General features: G+C 46.4%; 1 protein-coding gene across 2 annotated transcripts in view; it reads right to left on the reverse strand.

The window, feature by feature from the left end:
• Positions 1 to 18155, reverse strand: part of HECTD4 (HECT domain E3 ubiquitin protein ligase 4) — a 168525-nt gene that overhangs the window by 24135 nt on the left and 126235 nt on the right. For both annotated transcript variants that reach the window (XM_049789310.1, XM_049789309.1), the window contains exons 45-55: positions 17377 to 17480; positions 15272 to 15433; positions 14996 to 15144; positions 14253 to 14332; positions 11141 to 11304; positions 9127 to 9364; positions 7482 to 7618; positions 6799 to 6925; positions 4953 to 5090; positions 3208 to 3344; positions 2466 to 2626 (exon numbers count right to left, since the gene is read on the reverse strand). In XM_049789310.1, the coding sequence (XP_049645267.1) occupies positions 2466 to 2626; positions 3208 to 3344; positions 4953 to 5090; positions 6799 to 6925; positions 7482 to 7618; positions 9127 to 9364; positions 11141 to 11304; positions 14253 to 14332; positions 14996 to 15144; positions 15272 to 15433; positions 17377 to 17480 (1597 nt within the window). The remainder of the gene's footprint in view (positions 1 to 2465; positions 2627 to 3207; positions 3345 to 4952; positions 5091 to 6798; positions 6926 to 7481; positions 7619 to 9126; positions 9365 to 11140; positions 11305 to 14252; positions 14333 to 14995; positions 15145 to 15271; positions 15434 to 17376; positions 17481 to 18155) is intronic.

The following is an 18155-nucleotide window of genomic DNA, read 5'->3' on the forward strand; positions in this document are numbered from 1 at the left end:
CACACAGCTGACTCAGGACGGACCCGGGTTCGGTTCCCAGCATTCCATATGGTCCTCTGTACCTGCCAGGAGTGATTTCTGAGTGCAGAGCCAGGAGTAACCTCTGAGCACTGCTGAGTGTGATCCACCCCCCAAAAACAAGACAACTAAAAGTTCATTAAGAACTTTAGGGGCTGGAGAGATAGCATGGAGGTAAGACGTTTGCCTTTCATGCAGGAGGTCATCGGTTCAAATCCCAGCATCCCATATGGTCCCCCGTGCCTGCCAGGAGCAATTTCTGAGCCTGGAGCCAGGAATAACCCCTGAGCACTGCCGGGTGTGACCCAAAAACCACAAAAAAAAAAAAAAAAAAAAAAAAGAACTTTATATCCGGGCCGGCATGGTGGTGCTAGAGGTAAGGTATCTGCCTTGCCAGCGCTAGCTTAGGACGGACCGCAGTTCGATCCCCCGGCGTCCCATATGGTCCCCCAAGCCAGGAGTGACTTCTGAGCACATAGCCAGGAGTAACCCCTGAGCGTCACCGGGTGTGGCCCAAAAATCAAAAAAAAAAAAAAAAGAAAAAAGGGGGGGGGGGAGCGGGAGAAAAAAAAAGAACTATATATCCAAGCCAAAGTCAACAACAATGGAATCAAGAGACCCAAATTTTAACAATCTAAACTGAAAACGAGCCTGTTATACTGGCAGGCTGGGGGGGGCAAAGAGTGGTGGTTGGGATACACTCTGGGGACATGGTGGAGGGACATCGGCATTGGTGGTGGGATTGGCCCTGTTTCATTATATGCCTGAAACCTAACTATAAAGGACCTTGTAAATCACAATGGTTTTAATAAAATAAAATAAAAAAGTAAGTAGTAGCATCATGCAGAGCAGCTAAAATGGAAACCACCCCCATGCCCACTGCTGAGAAGCAGAACTTCATTTCTGACAAAAAGACAAAGTGTATATGCCACCCTGTTACTGAATCTTAGGGCTGCAGAGACAGTACAGGTGTTGGTGGGGAGGCAAATGCCTGCATCACTACACAAGCTCCCGGGGGCTGGAGTGATAGCATATCAGGGAGGGTGTTTTCCTTGTGTGTGGCAGACCTGGACTCGATTCCTAGCATCCCATAGGTCCCTGAGCATACCAGGAGTGATTCCTGAGCACAGAGCCAGGGTAACCCTTAATACTGCCAGGTGTGGTCCAGAATAAATAGCAACAACAAAAAAGAAAAAGAATCACATGGTCTCTGAAGCAACACTGCTGGGGTGGTTCAGCTGCCTCAGGCACAAGTTCTTGGGAGGGGCCATGAACACCCTCCCTGCAAAAAGTTACGCTAAGCAAAAAGACCCTAAAAGCGAAAGGTCACACAACATGTTCCATGTTTACAGACTGTCTGACATGAAGCAATTTGCAGGGGGAGAGAAGCAACTGATGGCCAGGAGAGCTCGTGCCGGGAGGACAGGAACCAACTAGTAACCTGTGTATGTGTGGTTTCCATTTGGGGTCAGGAAAGTGTTCCAAAGTGGTGATGGTCACCTCATTTCATGAACACTAAAAAAGGTTAACTTGTAAACTTTAAAAGAAAGAATTGAGGGGCCGGAGATATGGCACAGCGGTGGGGTGTTTGCTTTGCAAGCAATCGACCCAGAATGGGCAGTGGTTCAAATCCTGGCATCCCATATGGACCCCTGAGCCTGGCAGGAGTGATTTCTGAGGATAGAGCCAGAAGTAGCCCCTGAGTGCCAGGTGTGACTCAAAAACCAAAGGCAAAAAAAAAAAAGGAAGAATTGAATAATGTGTAAATTATGTCTCAAAAAGGCTAATATAAAAATGCTATTGAGGACTGGAGAGATAGTACAGAGGGACAGGACACTTGCCTTGCAGGCAGCCTACCCAGGTTAGATCCCCAGCACTGCATATAGTCATCTGAGCTCTGCTATGAGTAATCCCCAAGTACAGAGTCAGGAAAAAAAAAGCTCTGAACTTCACTGGGTGTGGAGCCCCCCAAAATTAAAGAAAATGTGTGGACGTTTTTGGGAGTTGAATTTACGAATGAATAGGCATCACGTTGGTTAAGAACCCATTAGTCCGGCAGAAACCCTGGTAGAGGATCCAATGAGGCTAGCATGATGCACAGGAGACAGTGCCTGGATTTTATTGGCTGGACACCAGAACTATAGATTCTTCTGGTATAGAGCACTTAGCTAAGAAAGCAAGTGAGAAGCAGCCCTGTCGTTCCCATTGCCACCAACCCCAACCCTCCCAGCTCAAAGCAGAGAATGTGAGACTGACTCCTGTGACTTTGCCTTCCAGAGCTTGCGACTCCGCTACTGTCTTTTCTAGGGCTCGTTCTCTTGCGCTTCCCCTTCCTTGTCCTCGCTTTTTCCTTTGAAGGAAACGTCTCCGTGTCAATGGCAAATGGTACATATGGGAAAGCACAAGAGGGCTCAGGGGATCCCCTGCAGATCTGGGCTCGGTTTTACCTGTGAATCTGAAGGTTGGTGTTGTCCAGCGTGACCAGGCCATTGGTGGCCGTCCTTCGGTAGCCTGCCGGAGGCCTTTCCAACATATCAATGGGATACCAGTATCGAACCAGCACACCTTCGCTTCGAAGGTATGTTTCTACCTGTACCAATTCATTTACCTGCAAGAGAGAAGGGAATGTTTGGGTCATTTGTCGCTGTGGTGACTGCACACAGAGCCCATCACTCTACTTTTCCCCACAGTATCTTTCCTCATTTTCCCTATCTTTCAAACAATTGCCTCAGAGGGAAACAGCAGTTTTCAATTTTTGTGGGTTGGAGGAAGTGGGAAGTTGAGCACACCAATCAGTACTCAGGGGCTACTTCTGACATTCAACAGGGACACTGGGCAAATTTTTCTTGGAAACCTGGATAGATACAATGCAGAGTAAACCAATACATGACTTACACAGCAGAGGCAGTCTGGTCAAGCTGACAGCACTGACAGTTTGGAATTTATAATTGGGGACCTGAGAGAGAGTGCTTGCCTTGCATGTGTGTGGCCAACCTAGGTTTGATTTCTGGTACCACCAGGGATAATGCCTGAATGCAGAGCCAGGAATAAGCCCTGAGAACTAGGTGGAGTCCCCCAAAACAAACAAGATAAAGAATTTATAATCAACCATCAGCTCGAATTGGGCCCATAAGAATGTCATCTGGCTCTTCATCCCTGATCTGGATACATGGATGCTGGGTCACTTACTGAATCCACATCTAAGACAACTCCATGGAGTCCAAATGTTTTCAGCATTCCTCGGATGGCAAATTTGGGCAGAGCAGTTCCAACAGTACTGCTGGCCACATTATTGCTATCTGGAGAGCGGGTCACAACGGTGAGGCCTGAAGAACATGAATGGAGAAACAAACCACTTTCAGGACCAAGCACCACAATCTTCTTAGAAATCTCTACTTTTAGGTAATAAAGTGGCTCTATGGTACTTTGTATTCTTAGTTTGCAGGGTTCCAAAAAAGGAGCAAGATCAGCAAGGATGATGAATAATAAATCAGAAAGGTCTAAGAACTCTTGTAATTCGACAAAATTACAAATAAGAAATCAAAAAATGAGCCAAAGATTAAAATATCTCCCAAAAGAGAAATGAAAATATGCACATGAAAATGTTTGTCATCACTAGTCACTAGAGGAACACAAGTCAAAGCCACAGTGGGGGGGTGGAGCCAGAGTGATAGCCTTGTACATGGCCAACCTGGGAGGAACCCAGGTTTGATCTTCAGCATCCCATATGGTCCTTGGAGCCTGCCCAGAGTGATTTCTGAGCAGAGCCAGGAGTAACTCCTAAGCATCACAGGGTGTGGCCCAAAAACCAATAAATAAATAAACTGAGAAAAAATAAAAAAAGCACTAATTTGATGGTTTACACAACTTTGTAGATATACTAAAAAACAACTTTGTGGATATACTAAAAAATACTGAATCTTGTACTTTAAATAAGAAATTCAAGGGCCAGAGCAATAGCACAGCGAGTAGAGCATTTGCCCTTCATGCAGCTGACCCAATAACCCATATGGTCCCCAAGCCTGTCAGGAGTAATTTCTGAGTGCAGAGCCAGAAGTAACCCTGAGGGCTGCCGAGTATGGCTCAAAAACTAAAAATAAAGTAAAGACAGATTCTTGCTTTGGTATTTATGTGAAAGTCATATCTGGGAATTCTGAGTAGTTTTAATTTTTTTTTTTTTTTTGGTTTTTGGTTTTTGGGCCACACCCAGTGACGCTCAGGGGTTACTCCTGGCTATGTGCTCAGAAGTTGCTCCTGGCTTGGGGGACCATATGGGACACCGGGGGATCGAACCGTAGTCCGTCCAAGGCTAGCGCAGGCAAGGCAGGCACCTTACCTTTAGCACCACCGCCCGGCCCCTTAATTTTTTTGGGGGGGAGTAGTCTTCTTTTATACTTTTCTGTGCTCTTCTCTATTTTCTTGTTTCCCAAATATATGCCATCAATTTTAACCAAAATAATAGTCTATTAAAATTTTAAAAATCTCCCCTGTGCCTGCCAGGAGCTATTTCTGAGCAGACAGCCAGGAGTAACCCCTGAGCACCGCCGGGTGTGGCCCAAAAAACAAACAATAAAATAAAATAAAATAAAATAAAATGTTAAAAATCATAGTAATAATCATAACTTATGATTATTAGCTCAGCAGCCTGGCTAACTGGAGCAGCCTATCTGGAATTCCTTACTCATTCCCCCATTTCATTCTGTACAAGCGTCCTGGGCCACCCTGCTAGTGAATTTTAGCAAAGAGCCAGCGGTTGGTCACTGGAGACCAGACAAACATCTGCATGTGTTCCGTGAGAAAGCTGCAGGTCTCGTGGGGCAGCCTGTAGAGGTAACCTGGCTCGGGGTGAGGGGAGAGCCTGCAGCAACTGGGCTAAAATCTGGCCTGGGGAAAATTCAACTTCTTGTTTCATAGGTGAAAGGGGAAAGCAAAACCTTTTCGAACTTTGTCAATTGTGAACTTGTTTGCTTCATCTTTAATATCCTCAATGGTGGGGAGATAAAGGTCTCTCGGGATTCCGCCATTCTCTTCATAGAGGAATTCGACCGTCTGTCGTGCAATGTCCACCATGCCTGAAAAACAGAAGAGTATTGTGACACTCCGCAAGAACAGTCCCCAGAGTTCTAAGACTAAGACCTCCAATCAAAAGAAGAGGCTCTTTCAAAGACTTACTTTTTTCTTTTCTTTCTTTTATTTTGGGGTGGGGGGCACAACCGATGACTCTCAGGGGTTACTCCTGGCTATGCACTCAGAAATTGCTCCTGGCTTGGGAAACCATATGGGATGCTAGGGGATTGAACCTTGGTCCGTCCTAGGCTAGCGTGGGCAAGGCCTTACCGCTCTGTGCTACCGCTCCAGCCCTTTCAAAGACTTTCTTCCAAAGCCTCAGTGGAAAATTTCCCTGCGGGGCCGGGTAGGTGGCGCTGGAGGTAAGGTGTCTGCCTTGCAAGCGCTAGCCAAGGAAGGACCGCGGTTCGATCCCCCGGCGTCCCATATGGTCCCCCCAAGCCAGGGGCGATTTCTGAGCTCATAGCCAGGAGTAACCCTTGAGCGTCAAACGGGTGTGGCCCAAAAACAAAACAAAACAAAAAAAAAAAAAAAAAAAGAAAATTTCCCTGCAATTATGTACCAAGTTACAAAATTCAAGGCCCCTTGCCCCATGTATAGTCACAGCTAGGATCTTCCCACACATTACAGGTGCAAAGAGATAACATGGCCCAGGACACTGGGGGCAAAGAGGACTGAAGTATGGAATTGAAAAAATATCCATAAAAAAAATGATGGCAGAAAGGTTAAAATATAGCACATTGGGGGCCGGAGAGATGGCACAGCGAGAGGGTGTTTGCCTTGTGTTTGCCTTGCACACGGCAGAACCGGGTTTGATTTCAGGCATCCCATAAGGTCCCTCGAGCCTGCCAGAGGCAATTTCTGATCGCAGCGCCATGGGGTGTGGCCCAAACACAAAACAAACAAAATGATGGCACATCACTGTTCTTTTTTTTTTTTTTTTGGTTTTTGGGCCACACCCGGTGATGCTCAGGGGTTACTCTTCGCTATGCGCTCAGAAGTCGCTCCTGGCTTGGGGGACCATATGGGATGCCGGGGGATCGAACCGTGGTCCGTCTGAGGCTAGCGCAGGCAAGGCAGGCACCTTACCTCTAGCGCCACCGCCCGGCCCCATCACTGTTCTTTTATTACATTTTGGTTAGGTCAAAAAAATAAAGGGGCCAGAGAGATGGCATGGAGGTAAGGCGTTTGCCTTGCATGCAGAAGGACGGTGGTTTGAGTCCCGGCATCCCATATGATTCCCTGAGCCTGTCTGGAGCGATTTCTGAGCGTAGACCCAGGAGTAACCCCTGAGCACTACTGGGTGTGACCCAAAAGACCCCCCCAAAAAGAACAAATAAAGACTAAATTGGAATTAAAAAGTAGCGGGGGGGGGGGGGGAGGAGTGTATCGAGTGTATGCCTGCCAGATGGAAGATGGTTCCCCAGCTCCCCCCTCGGAACATTGGCGGTCCCTGTGTTGCTAGAGGAGATCAAATGAGTATCAGTTACATACAAGATGCCTTAACCCTTGTATTATCTCTCTGGCACCTGGAAAAAACCCACATTTTTGGAGAGTTGATCAGATTAGGCAACACTGGTTGGTGTTGGGGTTACTTCTCTGTGGCCACCAGAATTCCCTAAAGGTGCTGAGGAAAGAAACCATGAGGTCCAGTACCCCTTCTCCTGATTCAGTCCCTCCCCAACTTCCCTACTGGGAGGCCCAAGTACAGACCCAGCTGTAAGGCGCCCTTTATCTGGTCTAGGCCGGACTTGCGCTCAGCTTCATTGCGGAAGCGTCTTCGGATGGTCGGAAAGACCTTGGTTTCCCATGCCTTCACTAGCAGGGCATAGTGGTCTTCCTGGAGAGAGAAAAAGAGATGCAATGATGGAGCAGGAAAGCCACCTACAGTCTAGAGCCCTTCCCGGACTTGGTTCTCACACCTTGAAATGAAATCGAGATATACTTGGTGACACACCACTGAGTGCTCCTCAGATGCCACGAGCGAGAAGAGCTAGATGGTGCTAAGCTTTTCTTTCCTTACTGGCTAAGCCAAAGAGGCAGTTAGCACAGTCCCTGACTTGACAGCTGAATTGGTATGGGAGCATTTCATTTCTCCAATTCCTAGATCACCGCCAAGCCTAACAGCTAGTGCCACTGATGAGTGTTAGAAAAGTGAATGTTCCGTGACCAACCAGGAACATGACTTAGTGGCACAGCACAGGTCTTACATCTGTGGGGCCTCGGATTCAATCTCCAGCACCACCATCAGAGAAAAAACAAGAAACAAGCACCACCGAATAACTGTCCAAACACAGCCACAGTCAGAATGACTCCAGTTTTGCACATGGACCCCCAAACCTTTTCTCACTGCTGGTCCCGGTCCTGGAGAGCTAGTGAGTGCTGCTGGGTTTTACCTGTGGAATGTCATCATCGTCATCGTCATCGCTTTCGTCATCTGCAATGGGAGGCGGGTGGGGGTCTGGCCCAGAGGTGATGAAGTTCTCGTAGCTGAGCTCCACTTTATAGTGGCAGGAAGTGTCGCTGTCATACTCTGGAACAAAGCACAGAATGCAAGTCTAGGCAAGAGCAGCCTGAAAAGCATCTGCAGCCACTGCCTTAAACACGAGTTTCAATACGTGGCATCACAGAGGCTTGTACTAGGAGGAATTTTAAAACACGGGGCCGGAGAGACAGCATGGAGGTAAGCCGTTTGCCTTCCATGCAGAAGGTCATTGGTTCGAATGCCGGCATCCCATATGGTCCCCTGAGCCTGTCAGGAGCGATTTCTGAGCATAGAGCCAGGAGTAACCCCTGAGCAAAACAAAAAAAAGCTTTTTTTTACTTCTTAATTTTAAAATGCTCACTGTTAGAATCCCTGCTTTCCCTTTGGCATCTCTGATGTTGGTGGTAGATGGCACAATGCTGGGCCATGGCTTTCAGAGATGTTCAGCTGTGGTGCCAGCAAACGTGCTTACTGGGGCTCGAGGTCTTGGTTGAAGCACGAGAGTTGACTATGGTGTTCACAGATTCACTGAGGTACGTAAATGTGGACTCATGCTCATCAGGTCACACGCCTGGTCTTTGCACTTGCACATGTTTTGGTTCCTTACCAGGGGTTACACTATTTTTTTTTATCGCACTCACACATCTGGCTGCAGTGTGGCAGGAAATTGTAGGTACAGGAATCACCTACTGCAGAGCTGCCAGGATCGTGTGGGATCACAGGCACGAGTGGAACACCAGAGATTTTAACTCATGGTCACAGGCTTGCAAGATATGTGCTCTAGGCACTGTCTGAAGATCATATGTTAAACCAGGGTCTCAAACTCAATTTACCTGGGGGCCGCAGGAGGCAAAGTTGGGGTGATCCTTGAGTGCAAAGCCTTGAACATTGGGGGGTGTGAACCAAACAACTAAAATAAAACAGAACAAAAAAAGATTCCTCTAGGGCAGGGCCACAAAATGTTGTACGGAGGGCCGCAAACGGCCCGAGGCCCCTGTACAGCTAAAACTCTTAATCAGAGTTTATCAAGAGGCTTGTGAGACAAGTGCTCTAAGAACAATATTTATTATTCTTCAGGGCTAAAATCGCTTTCAATAATATAATTCACTCAATTCTGAGAAATCTTTGGAAAGTTCATCATAAGAAAAAATGAAGACTTGGGGCCTGAGTGATAGCACAGTGGTAAGGCATTTACCTTGCACACGGCCAACACTGGACGAACCCCGGATTGAATTCCGGCATCCCGTATGGTCCCCCGAGCCTGCCAGGAGCAACTTCTGAGTGCTAAGTCAGGAGTAACTCCTGAGCACCACTAGGTGTGACCCAAAAACAAAACAAAACAAAACAAAACAAAAAAAGAAAAATTTAAGACTCTTTGGGCTAGAGTGATAGTACCGTGGGAGGGCATTTGCCTTGCACATAGCTAGACCCAGGTTCAATTCCCAACAGACCAAACAATGGGAGGGGAAGGGGTGGAGGAGTTAAGGAGGAAGAGAAATAGGAGGTGAAGAAGAGGTGGAAGAGGTGAGGAGGAGGTAGTGGTGGCAGCAGCTTACGTTGCTGAGCGGTGGCCACGGCAGCAATCCGGCACGGGGGTCCATGAGTGCCTGGGTCTGAGGCAATACTGGTGCCAGCATCGTTGTCACTGTCAGATGCCATGGCAAAGGGCAAGGCCTCAAAGTTAGCGCTTATCTCCTCAGCCAGGTCTGTGCACAGGTCGGCAGCATTGCGGTGGGCCTGCCCTTCAGCATACGCAAAGGGGCGAGAACCAAAATTTGCCCGAGTCTTGGTGTTCTGCAGAGGGCAAACAATGTGTTTGAAAGGAGTCAGGCCCAATTCCTAAATCTGTTTCATGCCCCAGGGAAGCTATTCAGGGTCAACTATTAAACCAGGGAGAGAGAAGGAGCAAGCTCATGCCATCCATGAGTGAGACCTGGCTTTGATGCCCAGCACCGAGACAAAGAACCACCTAGACCAGAACAGACCGGGTGGTGGGAGAGTGTGGACAGCAGTGGGCAATGCATGCAGGTCATTAGGGCACCGAATCAGCAGGCTTGCAACTACCCATCTCTGCTCTTCTTCCTGCAGCACTATTCCTCTCTCCTTCCTGCTCTTCATTCCTATACCTACCACTGTTACTCTCTGCTCCTCCTCTTCCTTTCCACAGCACTGTTATTCTGTTCCTCCCACTCTTCCTTCCAGCAGAACTGCTGCGTTCTACCTGATGCTGCTGCACGTGCCAGTCCCTTTTTCTGAAATATTTTCTCCTCCATTCTTGTCTCATTAAGAAGGTTCTAGACTTGGCTTGAACATTGCTTCAAGCACAGGGTGAGCTTTAAGTGGCCATGGGGTACCAAATGAAACATGACTCCCAGGTTTGCCTCCGCAGGTGTTACCATATGAGATGATCAACGAGAGGTAAAGCAACGACCTGAAGTGGGCATTAACCACCTCAACAGGTCAAACAAGTGGAGGGAGGAGGAGAAATCTGTCCCTTTTCCTGGCACTTCTACTTGGGATATAACATCTCCTATTATCTTCTCCTGCTCCCAGGCTAAAAACTTGAATTTGAATGACACTAGTGACTTTCCTGGGACACCAAAAACTGATTCTAAGACTTCAGTCGCCATCATAATATGTTAGTTCCCCATAGTAATTTGCTAACCTTCCCTGAATCTTCTCATATCTACACCTCTTATCCACTTGTTTCTCTGGAAAGAAGCCTCATACACAGTATTCATTTGTAATTACTACTATATACACACATTTTCATGTGACTGCTCAATGTTGGACTCCAATTAGTAATTCCACAGAGACAGAGACTATATCCATTTTTGTTCATTGTTATTTGTCCCGAGCTTAGCAAGGACTTGACATATATAGTAGATGCCAAGCAATATATATACTAATTGAATTCCTCAACAAAGCAAGGTCTGCTGTGGAGCATGAGAAAGAGAAGGTAGAGGGTGCCAAGGTTTTTGGGCTCAGCAATGCAAGGCAAGAGCTGGGTTCAAATGTGGACGTGTTAATTTTAATATGCCAAGACAGCATTTATTCTGAGGTGACTGGGTGTGCCAGGGGTTTAGGGAGAGGTTTGGGCTGAAGGTAAAATTTTTGGAAGCATGTGATAGATAAGTAGTAATGTTTCACTGAACACTAGCTGTTAATAGATGCTCCTTAAAAAGCAGAGTTCTATGGTTTAATATGCGCAGGAATAGCAAGTGGATTAGATTGAGCTTCTTCATCTTTACTGAAGGATTCTGCTGGGTTTCTGACACTGAAAGTAACTCAAGTATTTAAACACATAGTCATTTGACTGGCTTTGCAAAAGAATTCTATTTCTCCTTGAAGTATTGTTGAAGAAAGTAGGCTGAGAGGAAGTGTAAGCAATAGGACCCTTGGATTCAAGCAAGGAAGAACCCGTTGAGAAGCTTGTTTTGCTGTTCCTTCTGTGACCTGGCACCACTCAGGTATAGGCACAGCTGATGCCTTTTATTTCTTCCATGCTATCTGGAACAAACTGTTAAGGAAAATGGTTTGTTTTTTTTTTTTTCCTACAAGAAAACCTGCCTTTTTCTGAATGTGAACCACTGGCCACATCCCACCGGAGACATCTTCGAGATAGGGTGCAAGGCGCTGACCACAATATGTGAAGTACACCCGGCCTTTGGGTGGCTGCCCTGGAGGAGGTGGGGTGCCCTCGCTTCTCTCCCAGCCAATCCCCGCCACATCACCTATGGCAGAAAAAGGAAGAAAATAGATCCAATTTATAACCATGACAGGCCACATATCATGAACCGCCTTCAATTTATTTATGCAGGATGTTGGATCTGAAAACAAGTGGGAGAAACTAACTCTATTTCAATAAAATATATCACATAAAATATGATAACAGGAATAAATACATTTTGCATTCAGGGATCACTCCTGGTGGTACTCAGGGAACTGTTGGATGCCAGGAATTGAACCCAGCTCAGTTGCGTGCAAGGCAAGTACCTTGTACTATTGCTCTGGCCTGGAATACATCTTTTACTTATTTTTTCTTTGGCACCACATCCAGTGGTGCTCAGGAGCTGCTCATGGCTTAGTGTTTAAGGGACATTTCTAGAAGTGGTTGGGGGACTATGTGGTTCCAGAGATCGTACTTGGGCCTCCAGTATGCAAAGCATGCACTCAGTTCATTAAGCTATATCTCAGGTCCAGAAATAAGCAAATGTTAAAAAAAAAAAAAAAAAGAGAAACTATTTAGAAGAAAAATATTCATTTTGGGGGCTGGAGTGATAGCACAGCAGTAGAGAGTTTGCCTTGCATGCTGCCAAAACAGGACAAACTCAGGTCAGATCCCCAGCATTCCATATGGTCCCTCAAACCTGCCAGAGTAATTTCTGAGTGGAAAGTCAGGAGTAACTCCCAAGTGCTGTCGGGCGTGGCCCAAAAACCAAAAGAAAAAATTTCATTTATGAGTGAAGGTAGTCACTATAATTATATATTGAATTTGTTACCTCTTGTCATTTTAGGGAAAATATGGTGTATGATTCTTTTTTTTGGGGGGTATGATATTTTTAAAGAGAAATAAACATTTTTCTCTCCTAACATATGGTGAATTACTTATGGCTTTAAGATAGTATTGGGGGGGGCCGAAGAGATAGCACAGTAGGGTTTGCCTTGCAAGCAGCCGATCCAGGACCTAAGGTGGTTGGTTCGAATCCCGGCGTCCCATATGGTTCCCATGTGCCTGCCAGGAGCTATTTCTGAGCAGATAGCCAGGAGTAACCCCTAAGCACCATCGGGTGTGGCCCAAAAACCAAAATAAAAAAGATAGTATTTTTTTTTCTTTTATTGTTTGGTTTTTGGATCACACCTGGCAGCACTCAGGGGTTGCTCCTGGCAGGCTTGGGGGACCATATGGGATGTCAGGATTAGAACCACAGTCCTTCTTCATGCAAGGCAAATGCCCTACCTCCATGCTATATCTCCGGCCCCTAAGATAGTATTTTTCTAATAAGTTTGTACAAGAGTTAAAAAAGGTCTTAAAACATGATTTGAGAACTGAACAGATAATACAGAGGGTAAAAGACTTTCCTGGGTTCAATCTCTGCTACCAGCACCCATATATAGTACACTGAACAGCACTAACGGTAATCTGGGCAAAGAACTAGGGGTAAGCCCTAAGCAACAACTGCTGTGGTCCCAAAATATATATTTAAAAAATTAAATATCTATGATTTAAAACAACTTATTTATAACCTTACTGAGCAAAACCACAACCTATAATGTTAAAGGTCTACCTACCATTAAGTCACATCCTATATCCTTACTCAAATACACTTAAGAGATTTTTGCAAAAAGTTTTAAGATAATACCAGTCAAGGCATTTACTAGACACTGTGAACAGACACTGGGTTAAAACTATGAAAGGTTAGAGGAGCTTAACAGTCCACTGGGCCAGCTCACTCACTGGCTGCCTGGGGGGGGGGGGTTAGCAGTTAGTAAGGGTCCATGGGTGGAACTCTCCCACCGGTGGATGAGTTCCTGTGATTCTCATTTTTATCAGAGTTTCACTGACTTTAGACATCACTACACTGGGCTTCCTGATGGGAAGACCATAAATGTGGACTTGCCACCACTCTGGTATCCCCAGGGCCGAGAAGAAGGTTTGGTATATAGAACTAAGCTCAGTGACCAGCTCATGAAGAGACACTAGATATGTGGACACGAATTAGGATGATCCTGTTTATAGTGGGTTTCTAATTCCTGTTCTCATCCAAAGACTTTTCTCTAGGAGAATAATGTGTGCATCTAAGGTCCAGTTCAATGTTTTCTCAAAAAACAAAACGTGGGGCTGGAGTGATAGTACAGCTGGTAGGGTGTTTGCCTTGCATGAGGCTAACTTGGGTTTTGATCTCCAGCATCCCACATGATCTCCTCCTAGCACCACCAGAAATGCAAAGCCAGGAGGAGCAAGTTCTAAGCACTGCTGGGTGTGGCCCCTAAAAGAAGACAAAATAAGCCACTTGTACTTAGCTCTACCTGGAGCAGGTAGGCTGAGTGCAGGCCCTTGCCACAGACATTTAGTCCTTACATGGGTTGAACCACCGACCTTCTGCATGTAAGGCAAATGCCTTACCTCCATATTATCTCTCTGGCTCCCTCCCCAGTTCTCTTTTTTTGAGCTATTAATTGCTCGCTTAAAAAGAAGCCAATGATGGGGCTCGAGAGCGCACAGCAGTAAAGCGTTTGATTTGCATGCAGCTGATCCAGGACAGATGGTGGTTCAAATCCCGGCATCCCATGTGGTCCCCCGAGCCTGCCAGGAGCGATTTCTAAGCACAGAGCCAGGAGTAATCCCTGAGCGATGTTTGGTGTGAGTCCCCACCCCCCAAAAAAAGCTGATGAAAGACCAAATTTGCACACAACGTATCTCAGATTTTTCTTTTCTTTCTTTTTTTCTAATAATAGTGAAAAGAAAGTAAAGATGACTCCTAAGTTCTGAAGCAGAGGATCTCAATCATCATGGCTTATGAAATGAGAGCTTGGGGTTAATCAGGGAACAGTAGCAGGTACTTGGTGTTCAAATGGCCCTTCAAGCTGCTCTTTTTGCTTTGTTTTTAACTTACTCAGAACAAAACCTGGGATCAAGAGAAATAGACAGGGTCAAAAATCGAACTTCCATAGGGCTCACCAGGAGAGAGAGTCACATCCAATCGCACGCTCTTCCACTGCAACAAACTGGAGCCATTGTAATGCACAGCTCGGCCATTGCTGTGAGGAAAACAGAGGCATGTCAAAGACAAGGCTGCTGGCTCACAGGTGTGACACTGAGAACAGGGGAGGCTTTCAGAACCACCAGGGGAAAGGAGAAAGCCTTAGAGAGAGTCCTGTCCTCTCAACATATATATGGAGTTTTTGGCGGATATTTGACATATTTTGGGGAGATCACAATGACATCAACTGTACTATTATAACACCCACTCTATGCTTCTCATAGTCACAGAACAGAACAGCATTTCCCAAAGTAGATGATATAGTCCTTGGGTGGCTGTACCTTGGGGTACAGTTTGAGGGGTGCTTTCTGTGTGTTTGCTTACAGACAGATTTCCCATCTGCATGGAGTGATTTTTTTTTTTTTTCCCCTGAAAATCAGGTGGCCGGCCAAGTAAGTTTGGGAAGCCTATCCAATAGAGGGGTGTAAGTTCAAACACATTAGAGAAACAATGATAAGATGCCATCCTTCTTATTACAGGAAAATTAGGAATCTTGCTAAATTAGACAGTGAATCTCAAGAAACATGCTCCTTTTCCCAAGCTAATTTGAAGACAACGTTATTTTGATTTCCTGAGTAGCAATAAACACTACAGGAAGTTACAAAGTTTGGAAGATAGATTTACTTTCTTGCTTTTAACACTAGGAATAGTGGTTACTTACTTATGGAAAAGACAAGTGCCCACTGGATTAGTCCAGGCTCCATCCCGCTTCTCTGCTTCGGTCGCAAAGCCAAAGGAAACGATGGGTCCAGTGTCATCATCGGTATCTCCATAGGAAACAATCTCGATTTCCCAGTAAAAGGAGGGAGCCTGGAGGAAGACAGGAAGCGAGCAGACATCAGAGGGCTCAGTCAGGGCCCTGGGACTTACTTGTTCTTGCCCCTCACTCTGAAAGAGATCTGAAAGGGCACAACACTGCTATCGTGCGGTTTCTCACCTGCACTGGCAGTGGTGAGGTGGCGTAGATGAACGTGCCCCGGGGAAGACCGCCCCCTGCACTGGGGTCTGCCAGGAAGGTGACAGAAGTGAGGTGTGACGAGAACATGCAGGCTCGGACAGGCGGGAACACTCGGGAGGGGCTCCAAGTGATCTCTTTGGGCTGGAGAAGAGAGGACAGATCAGCGTCAGTCCCTGCAGCACTGGAGGAGAAATACTATTCTTCTGGCATCAGAATATGGATGTTTGGGTTTGTTTTCAAAGCCTCTCCCCAAGAAAATGTTCTTCCTTAAAATAGAGATGCAATCTCCTTATGCTCAGACCCAACTTCTAGAAGCATTCTTTCCCCCAAACTGTGAACTGACACTTGTCTGCCTATTTCTTTTTTTTTTTTATTTTTGGGTCACATCCAGCAGCGCTCAGGGGTTACTCCTGGCTCTACGCTCAGAAACTGCTCCTGGCAGGCTCAGGGGACCATATGGGATGCTGGGATTCAAACGACTGTCCTTCTGCATACAAGGCAAACCCCTTACCTCCATGCTATCTCTCCGGCCCCCTACCTTTTTCAATTCCTCTTTCAGACATCATTTCTCTTCTACTTTGACAGGGTTTTACTTCCTACATACTATACCTGCTCCTCTTTACACACCTGCTCCTCCCTGACACATAAGGGCACATACGTACATACATCCACATAGGCTCTCCTCATCCTCCTGAGTCACAGAACTTAGCTGTTTGTAATAAAAATTTACATTGCTGGGGCTGGAGTGATAGCACAGTGGTAGGACACTTGCCTTGCATGCAAATGAGCTGACACGAACCTTGGTTCAATCTCTGGCATTCCATATAATCCCCAGAGCCTACTAGGAGCAATTTCTGAGCACAGAGCCAGGAGTAACCAGAGTGCCACGGGGTGTGGCCCAAGAAACAAAACAAAAGAACTTACACTGTTATAACTTAACAACCAAGTTTTTTTTGTTTTGTTTTGTTTTTGTTTTTGTTTTGTGGGTCACACCCAGTGGTGCTCAGGGATTAGTTACTCCTGGCTCTGAGCTCAGAAATCGCTCCTGGCAGGCTCGGGGACTACACAGAATGCTGGGATTCAAACCACTGTCTGTCCTAGATTTGCTGCCTGCAAGGCAAAAAAGCCTTACCAACGTGCTACCCAGCCAACATCCAGTTTAAAGCTAACAAGTTGCATGGTAACACATTTCTTTAAAGTGTTTCACTTTTTCCTTTTGTTTGTTTTTGGGCCATACTTGGCAGCACTCAGGGGTTACTTCTGGCTCTTCACTTAGGAATTGCTCCTGGCAGCTTGGGGGATCATATGGGATGGCAGGTATGGAACCCAGATCAGTCCTGGGTCAGCTGCATTCTAGGCAAATGCACTACCACTGTGCTATTCACTCTGGCCCAAGTGCCTCACTTCTATTAAACTTCAATTCCGCCCCCTCCGCAGTGCAGAGATTGAATTTATGGTAGCTGCAATCCAGCCTACAGTTTCCCAAAAGAACTTTTTTTTTTTTGGTTTTTGGGCCACACCCGGCAGTGCTCAGGGGTTACTCCTGGCTGTCTGCTCAGAAATAGCTCCTGGCAGGCACGGGGGGGGGGGGGGGGGAACGGGGGGACGGGACACCATATGGGACACCGGGATTCGAACCAACCACCTTAGGTCCTGGGTCGGCTGCTTACAAGGCAAACACCGCTGTACTATCTCTCCCGGCCCAAGAACTTTAAATGTTATTAAAGAACATCTCCTATTGTCATTGAACACACACAATAGAAACAGGGAATTTCATTTTCCCAAGAGCTAATGACTTTCTATACAGAAAAGATTTTAGCTTACAAAAGCATTGTGGTTCTACAAACTACCTTGCAAACGCCAGTTCTGTTTTGTTTTGTTTTTTTGGGCCACACCCGTTTGATGCTCAGAAATTGCCCCTGCTTGGGGGAACCATATGGGACGCAGGGGGATCGAACCTCGGTCCTTCCTTGGCTAGTGCTTTCAAGGCAGGCACCTTACCTCTAGCACCACCTTCCCTGCCCCGCAAAGGCCAGTTCTAACTGTTGTGTGTGGGTTCATATGGGGCACTGTGGGGGACTCACTTGTCTCCGGTCAGCCTGCAGAGGTGGTGGTGGGGGGCGAGCACAGTCCCGGTACAGCATCCTCAGCCGTTCACACTGCACCTCCACGACTGCCAGCCGCTCTCCTGAGAAAGGACGGTACGGAGATATGTGAGATCTTGTCCTGTACATTAGCCCCGGAAAGCACCGAATGGGGTATATGTAAGAACTCATCCTGTTTCCCAGCCCTAGAAGGTGCTGACTGTTCAAACATTAAGGGTGCTTTGAAAGCACCCTAGAGCTATAAACATTTGCCTTGCAATTGGCCAGACAAGCATCACATATGACCCCCACCATCACATATGGTGCCAAGTACCACCCAGAGTGATCACTAGTACAGAGTCAGGTGTGAGGCCTGAGTACCAAAACCCAATTCAATAATGAAAAATTAGGGGCCGGAGCAATGGTGAAGCAGCAGGGTGTTTGCTTGCACGTGGCTGACCCAGGATGGACTGTGGTTTGATCCCCCAGAGGGTCCCCAAGCCAGAGTAATTTTTGAGCGCAGAGCCAGGAGTAACCCCTGAGCTAATGATTACCGGGTGTGGGCCAAAATTAAAAAAAAAATAAAATAAAAAATAGAAAAAAGAAAAGTGAAAAAATAAAAATAAAATGCTAACTTTATTCCAATTCTTACAAAAGAGCATAAAGCTCTTCCTTCCTTCCTCCCTCCCTTACACTTTTTTGGATTTTGATGGTACTCAGGGCTTAATCCTGATTCTATGGGTCAGGTATCCCTCTGGTCATGCTCAGGGATCACATGC

Source organism: Suncus etruscus, chromosome 15 (genome assembly GCF_024139225.1).
Source record: "Suncus etruscus isolate mSunEtr1 chromosome 15, mSunEtr1.pri.cur, whole genome shotgun sequence".
In the NCBI taxonomy this organism is placed as follows: domain Eukaryota; kingdom Metazoa; phylum Chordata; class Mammalia; order Eulipotyphla; family Soricidae; genus Suncus; species Suncus etruscus.